This window comes from Chenopodium album, chromosome 9 (genome assembly GCF_948465745.1).
Source record: "Chenopodium album chromosome 9, dcCheAlbu1.1, whole genome shotgun sequence".
In the NCBI taxonomy this organism is placed as follows: domain Eukaryota; kingdom Viridiplantae; phylum Streptophyta; class Magnoliopsida; order Caryophyllales; family Amaranthaceae; genus Chenopodium; species Chenopodium album.
The window spans coordinates 54776707-54795862 of NC_137842.1; the positions used below are offsets into that span (position 1 = coordinate 54776707).

The window sequence follows — 19156 nt, forward strand, 5'->3', positions numbered from 1 at the left end:
ATTATACAAATCATAAAATGAATCCTGAAATCACATAAGCGGGGAAAACACAAATTCAAAATTCAAATAAAAACAACCAAACTTCCAAAATTACCCCTTAATTCTAGAAAATTCCTCAAAAATAGCCCTCTTTTATTTCCTTTTCCTCCTTTTACATCCCCTTTTATTCCTCATTTCTTCTTCTTCCCTTTCTTCATCCCGCTCCCACTCACTTTCTCTCTCCTCCTTAATTCCTGGTACGCACTTTCTCTCTCTAAAATTTCATCAATTTTTTTTTAATATTTTAGATTGATTTTGGTAATTTTTTATTTAATTTGTTGTTTGATGTTTTTTTATTGATCCAGAAGAACCCTAGAAGGCAAATTGAAGAAGTTGATTAAGTAGATTAACGAAGAAAAATGGGTCAGATCCAGTACTCTGAGAAGTACTTTGATGATACTTATGAATACAGGTATGAATTATGGTTTTCAATTTTAAATGAATTTGGGATTTTTTTTAAAATTGGTGGTGTGATGATGATTAGGGTTTTGAATTTGCGTGATTTTCAGGCATGTTGTTCTTCCAGCTGAAGTTGCTAAACTTCTTCCCAAGAATCGCCTTTTGACTGAGGTAAGTTTTTGTTTCTGATTTTGCTTTTATATTTCCGTATATATATATATTTTTTGGTAATTATTTTGATTTTTAATTGATTGAATTGTACAGTGATTGCTAAGCATATAATCATGTGATTCGGAATTTGGATTTTTATATAATGTTTGCGATTTTATTTTCAAAATGTTCGTTTGGCTTGAATTTATTTACCAGTAAGTTGAGAACAGGAATCAGATTATGGGATTATGAAATGATTTAGAGGAATAATTTCTGACAATCGGATGTATTTCATTTGATTTGAATTGAAATAGCCTTATATTCTAATTTAAAATTCAGTTAATGTTTTATATTGATCCAAAATATAAAGGGGAGAAAGGAATTGAAGTGAATGATTCATGTGAATGAACTGAATTAGCTGTTTTTACTCGAAACAATGCTTTATGAAGTATAAAATATAGAGGCGTAATGTCACAGTTGTTGCTGAAGTTTAATAGTGGATATAATTGGGTGTATGTATTTTCAGAATGAATGGCGGGCGATTGGAGTTCAGCAGAGCCGTGGTTGGGTTCATTATGCCATCCACCGTCCTGAGCCACACATCATGTTGTTCAGGAGGCCACTCAACTTCCAGCAGCAGCAGGAGAATCAATCTCAAGGCATCATGGCCAAGTGACAAGATGTAACGAATTATATGCTGTTGTAGACCATTTCTAAAACTCTAGAAATGAAGCCCTAGTGCTCTTGTGGGGGTGAACCACCCGTCGTCTAGAATGCTTTTAAACAAATTAGGTATTATGAGTTTGTTTGTAGCATCTGCCATCTAGTATGCTTTATTAACAAATTGAGCACTGTGTCTTTGATGTTACTGATATATTTTGGAACCCACTGTAATTCTCTTGTTTGAGAATGATGTGTTAGTTTCTGTTTGCCTTCAATCGTTTTGGTTTTTTCTCTGATGTTGACGTACTTTAGAAAATTTGTGCCTGGCTTTATACCTGATGTAGGTTCGTAATCTGATAGATGATTATGCTTATCCGTTTACCATGTGTGATGCTGGTTTGAATCGTTCTTACTGGAGAGAGGTGATCACAAGAGAACAAAATTTTGTTTGGCTTTTCACAAGTTGCAATCTGCCTTTACTGCTCTATGGTTTGTGTTTCAATGCTTAGGTGCTGAAATTAACTTTGCTCATTTTTGTCAGATATTTTTAAATGCAGAGCCTTTCTATTATAACCTCTCTTGTTCTCAGCTATCTAATTCTGCAGTTTATGCTTTGGGGGTAATTTAAGCGGTTAAACTGCTAAATAAGCAAGTACTCCGTAGTGCTTTACTGAATCGAGTATCTAACGGTATCTCTGTCATGGTACCTTGGCTGAGTGGTATAAGCTTAGTACAAGAGGCACTGATTGTAGTACTCTGATGCGTTTGAAATGTTTTATGAGACCAGCATGAAAACTGTAATTGGTACTCGCATAAGAAAATGTCGTTGCAAACCGATGTCCTAGTCTATTTGCGGTTTTAACCTTTTTACCTCTTATTATACCCATTTTGCCCCCTGATCCACAAAAAAATTGTGCTCTCTCCGTTACATATTACTCGTAACAAAGGAATATTTTATGTCTCACAAATAATACCTCTTTGTTGCGAGTAATTCGTAACAGAGGAAGTATATCAGACCTGTTAACTTTAATCTTAATTAGTTTTGATTTAGCCTCTAAATTTTGAAGTTTTTTAATTTCCAATCTTTGATTTAGTTTGATCTGATCTGATTTTGTATCGAAAAGTATTCAATACTTAGGGCGTGTTCTCATACGTTGAAATTAAATTCAATTCAGTTTAACTCAGTTTAGTTTAGCTCCTAATTTCGTTCTCTTATAAAATATTCATTTCAGTTCATTTCAATTCAGCTGAGTTCAGTAAATGAGAGTAGACCCTTATATTAAATTATTACGAATACAAACTTAAGATTACTTAACATTATAGCAATCAAGCATTTGGTTTGATCTGGTTTGATTTTGAAGCCGCTTCAGAGTATTTCGTCGCATGATTTAGGAGAGAGAAAGTGAGGAATATTGAGGTAAGAGGACAAAGAGAGGAAGAGAGATCAAACATGTAGTTTTAAGGGAACTTAATGGAGCACTAGAGCTTGAAAATTTGTTATGAAGCCTATGATAAACTGAAGAACACAACATCATATCTCTGAGCGTGTTGGAACATGCCTTAGATCGATGTTTTGGAATAGTGAGCGATGGCTCGCCTTAGGTAGCTCGGAAAGGTGTGTAGGCAAGGAAGATGTGATGAGGCAAGCTATAGATCTAGGCGAGTGAGCTAAGCTCAAATATCATCATGGCTTGAGTAAGCTATAGCTCTATGTGCGTGAGCTATAGCTCGACCCTTTGGAATCCTGCGACAAGGGTGAGCTAGCTGTCGAGCTAGTTTGGTCTTGTGCGCAACTTATGGAATAGTTCCCTTATTCGGTTTGCTCCACATGACGACTACTTGAATTTTAGTTGGGGAATACTTTAGGGATTTATTAGGATTTCCTTATGTCATAAAAGGACCCTTTAGGTGATCAATTAGAACGCACCTTTTGAGTCATTAAGATTTAGGACTCCTTGTATTATTCTCTCGTTTTTTTTCTCCATTATAGTGAAGAAGATATCGAATCCCCCAGCTATGAAAGTAGGTCTATTTTTGACCGATTCACGTAAATTCTTGTGTTATTTATTTATCTTCTTTATTGCTTTTTTTCTCGTTTATATTTTTCATTAACTTGTTCAGCATTAACAAAACACTTTTTTTTTTCTTTTTTCTTTTTTTTTTTTTAATTTATGTTAGTTTTTCTAGCTTGACTTTTATTACTCTTTAATTTATTGCTCCTAATCCTAGCATAACAAGAGTCCATTATAAGATTTTTTTTTTCTTTTAAAAAAAATTTCCTGTTATTTACCACCTTATTTTTGTCAAGTGTTTTGAACTTGCCACCACTTATTGATTGTCTTACACACTCCAATTTTTTTCATCCAAGTGGGGTTGACTACCTGTTTTTTTTTTTTCTTAATTCCTTTCCTCCTTTTTTTTTTCACCCTTCCACAATTTTTCTAATACTCTTTAGATTTTTATTGAACATGGTTGATTATTTTAAAAAAAATACTAGGTTAGTCTCGTGCATGATTTCAACAATAAATTTTTTAGCTTATTTGTGTGTAATAACTAACACGTAATATAAATAATTTAAGTTAAAAATAAAAAAATGATCTATTCAAAAAAAAAATAAAAATTTGATGAATTAATGAAAAGTAAAACAACAACTTTATACGATCTATATATAATATAAAAAGTAGGAGGAAAGGTAATACTACCTCCGTTAACTATTATTTGCAACAAAGGAATATTTTATATCTCACAAATATTACCCCTTTGTTGCAAATAATAGTTAACCGAGGTAGTATTTATAAGAAAATGAAATAGTGTAATCACTCCATGGAAAATTGTATAGTCCGATAATTTAATAAAATGAAATAGTGTAATTGTAGACAGCCATTTGTGTCTCCCCAAAACCAAACCCAGTGATGAATACCTTTCACGTCGAATCATAATCTATTGAAGTGAAAGTGTGGAAAGTCTAGTGTTGCGGTTAGTTTTTATTTCTCTTCTTTCTCTCTGTTTTCGAATACCTATTTTATAAAAATAGCCAATCCAGTTTATTTTGGTCCATAGCAAGGGTTCAATAATAGTGTAGTTGGATCAGGTTCGAAAAGAGCTTTCCAACGATATATTATAAGCCCAATTCCGATGAATAATGAAGAAGTTATGGCCAAGTTACTAAACTGGGTCCGGTTTGATTCTTATGTGCGGCCCAATGATCTAGAGGAGGGCCTATTATGATTTATCATTTCTAATGCAATTAGGATTGATAATAGTCTTCTAGAATCTTCTAGAAGGTTCTTTTGAATCCTAATGTGATTAGGATTGATAATCGAGTTTTATTTGGAATAAAAGAAGTGTTTTAAATGAAATTACAATTTTAACCCTCGTACAGACTTTTACGCTTAATTTTATCAAAAAATAGAAAACGTGTGGAAAATCACCTGCAGTGTCGCACGCCAGGCTGTCGCTTAGCGACAAGCCTGTCGCGCGGCGATAGAGACTATTGCGGCGACAACGTCGTGTTTTATTCCTCTTAAAACTCCGATTCTTTTTTTTATCTATTCCGGACTATTTTCATTATAAATAATGTCGTTAAACCTCCGTTTTAAATCATCAACTCTCATCAAGAAATTCTTGATACCCTCTCTATCTTATTCTAAACCAACCCTTTTACAAACACAAAATTTCGCATTCACAGGATCTAGACACACCTAGCATAATTCGAAGTTGCCTTCGCCCTAGACGTGAAAGGTTTGGTATTTCTAAGGGTTTGGTCCCAAATCCCTCTTTCAATTATTTAATTTAATTGTTTTGATTTAATATTTTCCTTGAAGTTACTAACGTGTGTATTTTGTTATTAGAAAGAGGTACGAGGCATCCAAGTAAGTGTTTTAATTGTTTTATTGATATTATGATATAGAAATCATGTTTAGGTTGTTATTTTGATTCCTAGTATCATGTTAGGATGCTTTTTCCTAGTATCATGTTAGGATATTTTATTGTTTCCTAGTATCATGTTTAGGGTAAAGAATATAATGTCAATTATGATTTCTATGATGCTTCCTAGTTTTTATCTTAATATCATGTTAGTATCATGTTAGGGCTAAAGCTTTGGTTTTTATTGCTTAGTGACATGCTAGGGTTTGTTATTAATCTTGTTAGTATCATGCCTAGGATCTTTCAATTATTATGCTTTAGCGTTGACATGATTATTTTAATTATTATGATTGTTAATTTGTTATGGTTATTATGTTGCTTGATATTATATTTATTGTTATTGCTTGATCACGCCTTTTATGCATGTTTAAAGGGAATTTGTACTTGTAATCACGCTTAATAAGATAATTAATAATCTTATTTAGGGTTAATTTGATTATAATTCAAGTGATCGCCAATAATAGTTTTATTTGTGCATTAATATTCAACCAACATAGATAAACAGGTTTAGGGTAAACCTATTGATCGCATGTTAGTCAGAAAGCGCATATGGATACGAGAAGAATAAAGTAGATGCCTATTATTAGGGAAGATTCTTTCTCTTTTAGATTGGATTTGTACCTTCATCTCCGAACTTCCAGTCTTGGTTCCAGACCTATTGGAGTTAACGATCTCTTGGATCATTAAGGGGTGTAACCTTCACCATGTGAACTGTTTACAAGTTCCTAAAACTTGTTGGCGACTCTTTTGCTCTATCTTCCTTCTCTTTGGACGCCACCATGCTTAAGTGTATGATCACAGTGGGGTTCAAGTTTGGGGTAATGCTTTAAATATTCCCTACAGTTTTTGGCAACTCCGCTGGGGAGGATTTCTATTTTAATTCCTGAAATTTATTTTGGCAATGATTTAGAATGAGGGGATGAGACTCGAAAAGTTCTAAGTATTTCATGTGCGTAATTTCGATTAACATTATTGTCATATGCATAAAAAAGGTTCTCATTGGAAAGACCATCCGTAACGAGTAAAAAAATAGGATTTTTACACGTAGGAAATTTGAGGAATATCTTTCACAACTAGGATCGAAATAATGCGGCGAAAAACTGGAAAATTTTACAAACATAGAAAGATGCTGAGGCATGTAGGAACTGGCAACTAGAAAACAGAGCCTGTCGCCGAAGATATGGCTCTGTTGCCGAGCGACAATTTTGTTGCCAGGCGACAGGGCTCATATCGCGAAGACAGTCCCTGTTGGCTGGCGCTGCGTTCTTCCAATACCGAGCCAGAAATATGAGTTCTAATTTCGACCAGTTCTAGCACTATTGGCTCGATTCTACATCCTGATTAAGTTTTTCTCACTTTTCTGAAACCCATATGTGTTCTACATATAGACATAACCCTCTGGGAATTCATGCTCCATCTACCTGATTGAACGCTCTGAGCAACAAAGGGTACATTCGAGAATGTTGAATTCACCAAACCATGGAAGCGAGTTTAATAAATCAATCGGAATTGGCTTAATTAGTACGACTTTAGGCCTGTCCCGTAGAGTAAAAATATTGAAAGCAGTCCCAGATTAATGTTCTAGTAATGACGCAAAAATTTGGGCTGCAGCGCCAAACGCTGTTGTGCAATGCCGTGCAACAATTCTGTCGTTTGGTGCTGCACTATAGTGTGCGGCGACAGTCCTGTTGCTTTGGCGACAGTTCAAAATTTTTCTCGAGTCATCACGACGAGTCTAATTAAATAGTTTGGTTATTTTGTTAATGGCAGTAACCTTATTTAGCCCTTAATTGAGTCTAAGCATTTAGTCCCATGGTCTTACACAAGAGTCAAAGCATGTCACTTGCACTCACAAATAAAGCACACACTAATATGTATGTACACCATGACCATGTCTTCGGTTCATGCAAGAGTCAGTTTCTTTCCGTCATTTGAGTTGGGGGTCCAATTTATTCCTAAATTATTCTATATATCCCCATCTACATCATCTTTCCATTTTCTACATGCTTTCTCCATATCACAACCTTCATTTTTCCTACCTTTTTCCATCCATGCGTGTTGAATAAAGTTTGAGTCAAATAATTAACAGTGAATATACCTAATTTCCTTTTCCACGGTACTTGGTCAAGGAGAGAAAGGCGTTTAATCAGATAAAACCTTTTCGTTCAAGTACAACTTTTCGATAAACCAGTGAGTCGGAAAAGGAAAGCTAAGAAGATAATGGCAAGTCAAGAAGAAGTCAATGAGGTTAAGAAGCAAATGGCTAGTATTACTGAAGTGCTAAGAACCCTAACCATCCAAATCAATGACTCTGTGAAGCAACAACAAATAGAGCTCATGCAAGAGAGTTTGAGCAAGATATCTAATGACTACATGTTCCAGGGCATTAGTGCACAAGGGGTCTCGGTGGACAAGGAGCTTCTTGCGCAGAAGTTTAATGCCAACGACATCCCAAAGTTCAAGGCAACCGACAACCCTTATTTTCATTAAGAGCCTTTGAGACCATAATGAACATTAAGGGGATTGATAGGAAATTCTTTCATTCCTTGTTTTCTTTATCTCTTGAGACCGTTTGTCAACAATGGTTTTTTTCCCTTGATAAAGAGAAAACCTCTTCTTGGGATTCCATAACAAACGCTTTCGTAAATAGATATAAGTGCAACATTCAAGACGAAATAGACCACATACAACTTGAGATGTTAAAACAAAAAGAAAACGAAGGGTTCACTTCTTTCTTCAACAAATGGAGGGGAACTTCTGCTAATGGTTAAGGTTTTTACCGAAAAAGAGTCTATAAGGATGTTCATCAAGAACCTTCAAGAAAAATCTGCCAAGCACTTAAAATACCAACAAAACTTGAATACTTTCAAGGCTGTGTATAATATAGACATTAACATTGAAGATGACCTTCTAAAAGATAATAATGCGAGAGGAAAAGAAAAACGACCATTCTTCTTTTTCCTCTCCCATTAACGAAGTACATGCTACGAACACCTCTAAACCACGAATCCAAAGGTCGAAAAGAGTGTTCACTCCACTTGGCATGAGTTATGAAACATCTTTCGAAAAACTACACCACAAAAGACTAGTCATGCCCGTAGGACCTATCAAAGACCCAGTTCCAGAAGCCGGGCCACCTAAGTGGGACCCTAGTAAACACTGCAAGTATCACCAAGGAAAGGGTCACGACACTGAGGAGTGTTGGAAACTCAAAGAAGCTATTCAAGATCTGATTGATGACAATAAAACTTCCGAGATTCTAGCCATCGCAGAAGATCAAACATCCTTCGATCCTTCACTCCTTATCACACCTGTAGGTGAGCCCATGATCGAGATAGCTTATATAACCTCTCTTGATGAAGTGGCCATGATTGAGGAGGATGAAAGTATTTTCTTAGATTATACCAGGGAAAACTTGTCAAGTCTAAAAGAGGATGTTCGAAAACTGCAAGATGTCATTGCCATGTTCTTGAATATGGTAGAAGGACTAGCAAATCGGATGATGGTTATCGAACAAAATTCTACTCAAGGATTTAATGAAGAACTCAATGCTCCTAAGCCACGGGCAAAACAAACCATTGAAGAATACACACCAATAGGAATAACTTACAATGAAGCTTTCGACTGTCTTCACGATCAAGGTCTCATTCACCCCATTGGTCCCAGTTAAGACCCTCCGCCTGAAAAACGGTCTCCCAATTGGGACCCAAATTCTTATTGCCAATACCATAGAGGTCGTGGTCACTCCATCAAAATATGTTTCGCCCTCAAAGATCGCGTTCAAGACCTCATTGATTCAAATCTTCTTCATGTTCCTCCGTGTGACAAGAAGGCCAAGGCTAGTAACAATAGCAACAGTGGCTGGAAAGGAAAGAAGAACGACAATCCTTCTTCTTCCGAAAATACCTACTCTAGTAACAATATTGGTATCTCTGACCTTAATAAAATCTTAGCTATAGATAATCAAAGATCTAGAAAGAAGCCCAAAAGAGAATTCACACCCATTGGAATGACCTATGATGTTGCTTTCGATCGTCTATATGATAAAGGGTTAATCAAACCTATTGGCCCTACTGAAGACCCAACGCAAGAAAAGCAATCTTCAAGATGGGACCCCAATTCTTATTGCAAGTACCATCAAGGAAATGGTCATACCACTGATGAATGCTACAGATTTCAAAATATCATTCAAGATCTCATAGAAACAAACAAGATCCCATTGCCTCTAGATAGCAAGAAGACTGGGTGATGATAAAGCAAATAACACAAGACACAAGGCGAGCTTCAACGACAAGATTTCGTGACCTCCTTTTTTCTATTTATTTTATTTATCCCTTTCCCAATAAGTCTAGCATAGACACCTTTTTATTCACTTTAGATTTATTTTGTAAGATCATTCTTTCTTTTCCTTTAATAAAAATGAGCATTTTATTTCTTGCATATGATTATTGCATTACATCGCAAAAAAAAAAAAAAAAAAAAAATCATGCCAAACTAAGAACAAGGTATACCAATGATTTGAGGCACCCTTTGTAGCCACATCATATTACCTTTCACCCTTCAAATATGCAATCCTTTTTTGATAAACCACGTTGAGCCTCGTCTAACGATAGACCTTTCATTTTTCAACCCATATCTACCTAACCTTGGGATGGGATGGTGTGCAACTTATGCAATTTTCAATTTCATAAAAAGCTTGAGTGATTTAAAAAAATAAAAAAAACAAAAATAAGAAAAAAATAAATAAAAGTGTACAAAATGGCAAGTGTTCCAATGTCTTTGATATGAAAATGTCTTTGATAAGAACACGTCTCAGATTGCGTCTCTTATCAAGTGCTTGGTACCATGCCTGAGAAACATGAATGCCAAGTGAGTGATAGACCGCATGATCGGGATTGCCCACACTTATAGAAAAAGATTCAAATAAAAAAAAATGCAAAAGCAAAAAAAGAAAGAGAGCAACAATATAAACAACAGAAAGTTCAAAAGTAAGAAATCTCAAACATACCAATATAGAGATTCAAAAGCAAGATTGCACACCTTGGGGGTTTATCTAGGGTCTTGAGCCTTTATCCTTTTCTTCTTCAAACCTTTATCCTAACCACGTTACAACCCTTCGAAAGACCTTTTTGAGGTATACACACTTGTGCGAGTTTCGGCAAGAGCTACGTTCGGCCTGATTTCTAACGGATACGTAGGAAACCTCACATTGAGGTGCGGCCGTAATAAAATGCATTCACATTCGCATTCACACATCATGATCATATCAAAGGATCTCCTATGCTCATTCCTATCTACTTAGAGCTAGACTTGGGGGGCTTGATCCTTATATTATTAGCCTACCCAGCCTAAGAATCATCACCATTTGACTCTTTTCAATATATTTTTCCACACACTTAGCCCTTGTGGCCTAACTTTAGTGTCACCATCATACACATCACAGATACATGACCAAATATACTTCCCTTAGGAACCCTTTGTCATGAAATCTTAACACGAGAAGCATGTCTTGTCATATCAAGATCAATCATCATTGCATCACAAAGTATGAAGTACTTAGCCCCCACGCCTAAGTTACCTAAATACTTTCATTATTGAGTCAACTAGGATCGGATAGTCTAAGATGTTACAATCCTTGTACCGTGAGAGACAACGTTAACGAATTAAGCTCATTCAACATACACCTTCAAAAACTTCACTTCTTTCTTTTTTCGCGTCTTTCTTTTTCAGGAGAAAGTCGGTACCCTCTGTAGGCACGAAAATTTTAATTAATGTGCCACATCGGATATTATATGGGTCAAAAGTCAAAGTATTGACTCCTATTTATTTGACTATTAATTAAACTTAATTATTTTGGGTGAAATAAATTAAATTAGCCCATTTTAATTACTTTTTAATTAATTTGTTTATTTAATAGTGAAAACCTATTACAATGGGTTAAACTATTGTAAATGAGTCATGATTATCAATTCAGAGGCCCAATACATATCAAACCCTAACTAACCCTAGGGTGTCTCACTCCATAAATAGATCTATCCCTATTTCATGTGGAAAAAGGAGGAAAACCTAGAGGAGAAAAAGCCTAAAGTAAACAAGGAGGTCAAAATAAAGAGAAAGCTTCTCAAATACTCTAAACTTCTCTAGAGAAAACCTCTCATCAAATACTCTAACCTCTCCAGACAAACCTCTCAAACCTAGAAGAACAACAAGCATTCAACGTGCCGTTCTACTCTAGAAGATCATCTGTGGAAGAGATCAAGCCTCAACGGCCCTCAACACGAAGGAAAGAAGGAATTCAAATCATCAAGAACACCAGTTCAACCTCTACATCAAATATTCATTGATCGAGATCAAGCCTCGTCGGCCCTCAATCAAGAGTTCAAGTCAAAGGGCTACATCAACAACGAGTCAAAGGTCTACATGCATCAACATAAGTCAAAGTTCTGCATTAAATCTTTGATCGAGATCAAGCCTCGACGACCCTCGTTCGAAAATCAAGTCAATTTGTGAATTACGTCAAAGTCAAACTAGAGATCGAATCAGATGATGAAATTAGAGATTGTACCCATAAATTATCAAATTAATAAAAATTAACACTTTGTTGCATTTGTTTTAAATCTATATTTTGCAGATTTAAAATTTGTGTTTACACCCTCCACAAAAATGACAGATTTTTTTTGCTTTTTCGCATTTGGAGTCAAGCACATCAGAATACATTGCACACACGGGTCACGAGTCACACGTGTCAATTCACCTTGGGTCAACCTCAAGTTAGTCAGTCACATTGAGTCAACTTCAAGTCAGTCGATCGCCTTAGGTCAACCCTAAGAAAAAACATCAAGCCTTAGGTCAACCATAAGAAAAGCACTAGCAAAGTCTTTTGGCAATCTTTTTATTTTTTACAGGATACAACTATTCAGCAAAACTCCTGTTCGCAGCTAACCGAACGATCGCAACAAACATTCAAGTATCAAAGCTCTATTGTTCAGAGACGCGTGGACATATCAAAGCTCTTTGTTCAGTGATAAATTGTTATTTGATATGATTTTAGAGTGATTTTGAACCTTGTTTTACTTGATATATTGGTATTTTGGTTCACTTCTACTCTATTTTCGTTCAACTTTTGAGTATCCCTTGCTTCACGGGTTGTTAGTGTTTTTGTTGAGTTTTTAGGTCAAAAGACGACCATTTGAAGCATATGGATGATAAACCATGGTTAGAAGCCAAGATAATGGAGCAAAACCAAAGAAAAGTGAAGACAAGGGTCTTAGAGAGTCTGCACGGACGTGCAAAGTATGGCACGTCCGTGCAGGAGTGCCTCAGCACGACCAGAAGCTTCCGCTTGCTGCTTTCAAGACTTGCATGTCCGTGCAGAGTTCAGCACGTCCGTGTAGGATATTCAGCATGTCCGTGCCTAATCCTGCACGTCCGTGCAGTTTGCCCAGCCCAAATCAGTTTCAAGACTGATTATGCAGAACAAGGCCTGCACGTCCGTGCCACATTTGGCACGTCCGTGCAGGATCCCCTGGCCGAAACAGTAGCAAACTGCTTCCCATATTTTGGCTCTGCACGTCCGTTCCAACCTCAACACGTCTGTGCAGTTTTGGCTGCACGTCCGTGCTGACCTGTAGCTGTGCCCGACTCCTGTTTTCTCCGTCTTTTTTATTTAGGGGTCTTTATAAATAACCCATTGAGCTCATTTGTACGACATCTAAGTTTTTAGTGCTTCCTCTTAGTTTGTAATTGTAGAAACACAAATATTCTCAAATCATTAGTTAGATTTTAATTAATAGCTTGGAAATTTCAATCTCAATCATTGTAGAAGACGAGTTCCACCATTGTTATTCAAGTTGAAGCTTCTAGTAAGTTTTTCTCACTCTTTTCTTCCATTTTAATTGCTTTGATTGTTAATTATCTTGCTTAATTCTTGTATGCTTAGATTGTTATTTAGCTTAATCTTTAGTTAATTCTTGTTCATGACTTACTTGAAATCCTTAATTGCTTTAATCTCCATGGATTGTGAGTAGTATAATTTTTTAGGGTTTGGGTAAAACCCTCAATGTAGTCACTAATTACTTGTTACATGTGTTAATTAGGTAATTGTTGGGTGTTAATTAGTTGATCTTAAGTGGTTTAATTGCTTAGTTCTTGTATATGGCCGTTGCTAGAACTATTATCTAAGCTTTCTCAACGAAGGATCGAGAGATGAACTTGAGTTAGCTCCCTTATGCTTAATTGACTTGAAATGCCATGAGAATAGGAATTTCCAGTCAAGGGAATGTTTTTGTCATCGTGATTATGCTTTAACACTTGTTTTATGCTTTGTAACCACGAGAGTAGGTAGTACTCATGATTCAAGTAATCCCTCTAGCTCGAGAGAGTAGTTGGGTGCTTTAGATGACTTCCCCTATATTATCCCCTTAATTTATCATTGTTTTCTACATGCTATTTGTGATTTATGAAGAAATTGAGTGGTATATCCCGAGCCCTAGAACTCTCTAATTATTTTTAATCACCCCTTAGTATTAGTTGATTGAACTAGTACATGTTACATAAAAACCAAAACCAATTTCGACTTCATTTAGCTTATTTAAACGGTAGTATCTCGGTGATTGATTCAACGTCTCTCTTGGGTTCGACCCTTTCTTACCCTTGCTATTAGCTAGTGAGACCAAGATAGGATTTTATCTTTGGTAGGCTCGACGACGGCTTATCAAATTTTGGCGCCGTTGCTGGGGAGGCAAAGTCACATTGAATGTATTATTGTTGAATGAGTCTAAGTGTGTGTATTTGTATCATAATTTTTCTTATTTATTTTTGTATATTTGTGATTTTAACTTGTGATAGTCATTGCTAACGTTTTTCTTAGATTTGTTTGACCTTTCATGACACGGAAGAGTAAGCAATCACCGCTTATTCCCGTTGACCCAGAGCTAAATAGGACTTTGAGAAACGCGAGGAGGCTTTTGCAAGGCACACCCGAGTTCTCTATTGTATATTTGGATTCCGATCTGGAAGAAATATTTGCAACCAACGAATAAGATAAGATGGGTGATAACGATCCTCCTCCACCATTGCTACGAGATTATGACCACCCTAATGCCTTCACACTTCGGAGTGGCTTTTGTCTCCCTACTACGAATGCAAATAATTTTGAGCTTTCACCTCAACTCATCCGTATGATACAAAGTGATTAATTTGGTGGAAGTTCTCATGAGTGTCATTTTTCTCCTTTGGACAACTTCCTCGAATTGTGCACAACCATCAAGCAAAACAACATTACGGAAGAGTTCATCCGTATGCACATGTTTCAATTCTCCCTCCGTTACAAAGCAAAGCATTGGTTGAGAACGATAGGAGAGGGATCATTGACCACATGGGATGAAGTCACTAGAGCTTTCCTTGGAAAGTATTGTCCACCCGAAAAGACCGCCGAACTTAGAAGAAAAATCACCAATTTCAACCAATAAATTAATGAAACATTAAGTGAAGCTTGGGAGCGTTTCAAGGACTACACTAAAAAATTCCCACACCATGGTTTCACATAATGGATCATTGTTCAAAGCTTTTATGATGGTCTTACCCCTACTTCAAGGGCCAACCTTGATAATGGGGCCGGTGCTAGCCTTAAAAGGCTCTCGGTAGATGATGCATACAAGATGATTGAAGAAGTGGCAAAGCACTACGCATACGGAGGTGATAGAAGGCAACCTCAAGCAAAGAAGGGCGGAATCCACGATCTTAGTGCAATAGACCTTATTGCATCAAAGTTTGACATGCTAGCTCACAAGCTAGATCAAGCCACCCTTACATCTCCAAGCTCTTCTTCACAACAAGTCATGTCTTGTGAGACTTGTGGAGGAAATGATCACTTGTCCTCCTATTGCAACTCAATTAACCAAGAGCAAGCTGCGGCTATTGGGAAAAGAAATGATCAATACTCTCAACCCTACAATCAAGGTTGGAAACCCCAACAAAACACGAATTGGAAGCAACAAAACTAAGGCCCCCCTCAAAACCAATACAACCAATCTCATCCACAAAACCAACAAACTCCTTACCGTCACCCTAATCAAAGGGACCAAAACCAACAAAGGCAACAATATAACCAACCCGCTCTTCCACCTCCTCAAAAGTCTAGCTTTGAAGCTGCACTTGAGACCTTCATAACACAACAAGGAAGAAGCAATGCGGATCCTGAGTCCCTCAAGTCTCCTTAGGGGGGGAGGGTGTTGCCTGAGTCCCTCAAGTCTCCTGCCTCTTCCAGCAACTCTACTTGGATCTGTGTTTACTGAGGACTACATCGATTGGGACCCTTGCTATATGGCTTACCTTAGGGACAAGTACCCTAATGACTTCCCTCCCAACAACTGATCAGTGCAGCGTAACTATTCCTCAACCCTAATTTATTGATTTATTTTGTTGATTTTGCTGGTTGATTTTGAAATGGGATTAATTCTGTTGGTTAATGTTTGAATGAGTCCCTTATGTTTGTTAATGGTTTGTGGCTGTTGCTTTAAATTATACGTGCTAATTAAAATGCTGGTTTGACATATGTATACAATGGTGGTTAATTGCTACTGGTTGAAGCTTGTGTGTGTGTTGATGATGATGGTTGATTTGCCTCTGTATACCCTGCTTGATTACTGTTGTTGGTTTATGCTTGTTAATGCTGAGTATGTTGGTTATTTCACTTGTGTACACTCTGTTTGCTTCACTTGTGTACACTTTGTTTGCTTTCTGCTGGTTTATTGAGTCCCATGTTGGCCAAGGGTATGCTTGTTTGATGCATGATGAGGCATGTGTTGGTGCCTAACAAGTCCCATTCTATTGATGCTTATTAGTTCTTGCAAGTCTGTGCCTATTGATGTGTGGATGAGTCCCTGAGTAAGTGATATGTGTGTATTAGTCCCTCAATCATTCATATGCTAGTATACACATTCCAAATGATGAATGAACTCACTTTGAGTTGGATGTGTAGGGTGGTTTTGCTCCAACAAGTGTGCTTCACACTTGTTGTTGAGGTAACCACCTTACAACTTCTGAAAGAAACTAAAGTATCCTCTCTGATAAAATTCAAATAAAACAACCATTCCATACTTCATTTATATGAACACAAAAGATAACAGTGCAAATATTCCATGACCCTAATAATTCATCACATGACTGCCTTAAAAATAAGAAAGGAAATCTACCAAATTACACATAACCAAACCATAATAAGCATGAACAAAAAACAGTTGCTTAATATGACAAAAAACATTTTTTGAGTACTTGTTTGGTTATGTGTGGAAGTCATGCCTTACTTGAATGATGGTCCTCAGTTGTCCCTAGTCTGCATCAACCTCCATCTGAGTGTTGTCTTGAATGTTTTGGTTAACTGGAATGAATAATGTGTTGAGGTGGTCAACTGCTTGTTGAACCAGTCATGGTTCCAGACCTATTGGAGTTGACGATCTCCTGGATTGTTAAGGGGTGTAACCTTCACCTCGTGAACGGTTTACAAGTTCTTAAAACTTGTTGGCGACTCTTTTGCTCTATCTTCTTTCCCTTTGGACGCCACCGTACTTTAGTGTATGATCATAGTGGGGTTCAAGCTAGGGATAATGCTTGAAATATTCCCTACAGTTTTTGGCGACTCCACTGGGGAGGATTTCTATTTTAATTCCTGAAATTTATTTCGGCAATGATTTAGAATGAGTGGATGAGACTCGAAAAGTTCTAAGTATTTCATGTGCGTAATTTTGATTAACATTATTGTCATATGCATAAAAAAGATCTCATTGGAAAGACCATCCGTAATGAGTTAAAACATAGGATTTTTACACGTAGGAAATTTGAGGAATATCTTTCACAACTAGGATCGAAATAACACTGCGCGAAACTGGAAAATTTTATCGAGCACAGAAAGCTGCTGAGGCATGTAGGAACTAGCGTCAGCGAACAGATATTAGCGCCAACGTTTTGACTTTAGCGCCAGACGAAAGCCGCTGTCGTCAGGCGCTAAAGCCAAAAAGTGGCGCTGGCCTCTGTTTGCTGGCGCCAAGTTTTTCCAATACCGAGCCAGAAATATGCGTTCTAATTTTGACCAGTTTTTAGCACTGTTTGCTCGATCCTACTTCCTGATTGAGGTTTTCTCACTTTTCTGAAACCCATATGTGTTCTACATATGGACATAACCCTATGGGAATTCATGCTCCATCTACCTAATTGAACGCTCTGAGCAACAAAGGGTACATCCGAGAATGTTGAATTCACCAAGCCTTGGAAGCGAGTTATTCTTAACTCGCGGTGTCCCATCCACTCGCGCCAACCTTTCACGGTTAGGCTTCCACGCGGTGCATCCGGACAATTAACCATGGACCCTATTTGACTAACCCATATCCCGAACTTTAGAGAACTAGAGCCATGGTTAGGTTGCAAACTCATTGCATCATATTGTGCCTACTTGACTAATTGTGCATTATTTGTTGTGCATACTCTATATGTTTTTCCTAACCGTTTGTTTCACTTGTGATTAAGCCTAAATAAAATAATTAATGACTAAAGGAATTTGTTTAATTAATTAAATAATAAATTTGATCAAATAAATATGTTTAAATCGAGTCATAGTCCCTTTAAGTCAACCCGGATTTTTATTGCCGTATACTGCACAAGCGTCAACTTGTTTTGGTCATATCCGGCGTTCTAGGAAAAACTACGAGTCGTACAACCTATGGATCTGTAGCCCCGAGTTTTATCTTTAATTTGGAGTTGGTTTCATCCCAATCAGAGTCATAGATCAAATGTTATGACTAAAATACCATAGCCTGTCCAGTTTAATGCATATACGCGAGGTCTTAACTTAGTCTTTGTTCGAGTCTAGTCACATAGTCTAGCCACATGGTCATGGCACGAGTCTTAACATGTCACCTACACTCACTAGTCTTAGCACACACTTTGAGTATATATCACCATGACCATGTCTTAGGTTCATGCATGAGTCGGTTTTTTCCGTTGTTTGAGTTGGGGGTACATTCCATTCCTAATTCTTCATATCTCTCCATCTACATCATTTTTCTTCACATCACAACCTTCATTCTTCCTACCTTCTTCCATCCATTGCATGTTAAATAGAGTTTGAGTCAAATAATTAATAAGGAATATCCCTAATTTTCCTTTTCCACAGTACTTGGTCGAGGAGAGAAGGGCGATTAATCAAGGACAATCTCTTTATTTAAGTCTTAATTTTTGATAAATCGATTCGTCAAAAGACAAAAGCTAAAAAGATAATGGCAACTCAAGAGGAAGTTAATGAACTTAGGAGTCAATTGACTGACGTGACTGAGACGTTGAAGGCTTTAGCTCTCAAAATCAATGACCCTGTGAAGCAACAACAAATAGACCTTATGCAAGAAAGCTTGAGCAAGCTATCTAGTGATTACAAGTTTCAAGGCATTAGTTCACAAGGGGTCTTGGTGGACAAGGAACTTCTTCCGCATAAGTTCAATGCCAACGACATCCCAAAATTCAAGGAAACAGATAATCCTTACCTTCACTTAAGGGCCTTTGAAACTATAATGAACATTAAGGGGATTGATAAGAAAGTCTTTCATTCCTTGTTTTCTTTATCTCTTGAAACCGTTTGCCAACAATGGTTTTTCTCCCTTGACAAATAGAAAACCTCTACTTGGGATGCTATTGTAAACGCTTTCATTAATAGATATAAGTGTAATATTCAAGTCGAAACCGATTATAGACAGCTCGAGGTGCTAAGACAAAAAGAGAATGAAGGCTTTACTTCTTTCTTCAATAAGTGGAGGGAAACTTTCGCTAAGATGATTGAGGTGCCCACTGAAAAAGAGTCCGTGAGGATGTTTATCAAGAACTTACAAGAAATGTATTCAAAGCATTTAAAATATCAACACAACTTGAATACTTTCAAGGCCGTTTATGACATCGGAATCGAGATTGAAGATGACCTCGCAAAGAAAAAAGC

At 36.9% G+C, this 19156-nt stretch overlaps 1 protein-coding gene and 1 non-coding gene across 3 annotated transcripts; one reads left to right on the plus strand and one right to left on the minus strand.

The window, feature by feature from the left end:
• Positions 1 to 116: 116 nt before the first annotated feature.
• Positions 117 to 1547, plus strand: LOC145559892 (cyclin-dependent kinases regulatory subunit 1-like). Of its 2 annotated transcripts, none has more exons than XM_081621168.1 (4): positions 117 to 236; positions 348 to 451; positions 549 to 609; positions 1115 to 1547. In XM_081621168.1, the coding sequence occupies exons 2-4, from the start codon at positions 399 to 401 to the stop codon at positions 1262 to 1264; spliced, it is 264 nt and encodes an 87-aa protein (XP_081477294.1). In that variant the 5' UTR covers positions 117 to 236; positions 348 to 398; the 3' UTR covers positions 1265 to 1547. The 2 variants fall into 2 exon arrangements, with proteins under 2 accessions (XP_081477294.1, XP_081477293.1); XM_081621167.1 differs by having other exon boundaries at positions 161 to 236; positions 345 to 451.
• Positions 1548 to 14612: 13065 nt separating this feature from the next.
• Positions 14613 to 14719, minus strand: LOC145560873 (small nucleolar RNA R71). The gene has a single exon (XR_014093469.1). It is a non-coding gene; the product is annotated as a small nucleolar RNA R71 (small nucleolar RNA).
• Between the last annotated feature and the right edge of the window lie 4437 nt (positions 14720 to 19156).

Coding starts and splice junctions, on each gene's coding strand:
- LOC145559892 (XM_081621168.1), top strand. CDS start 399: ATGGGTCAGATCCAGTACTCTGAGAAGTACTTTGATGATACTTATGAA. Junction 452..548: donor GATGATACTTATGAATACAG/GTATGAATTATG, acceptor CGTGATTTTCAG/GCATGTTGTTCTTCCAGCTG. Junction 610..1,114: donor AGAATCGCCTTTTGACTGAG/GTAAGTTTTTGT, acceptor ATGTATTTTCAG/AATGAATGGCGGGCGATTGG.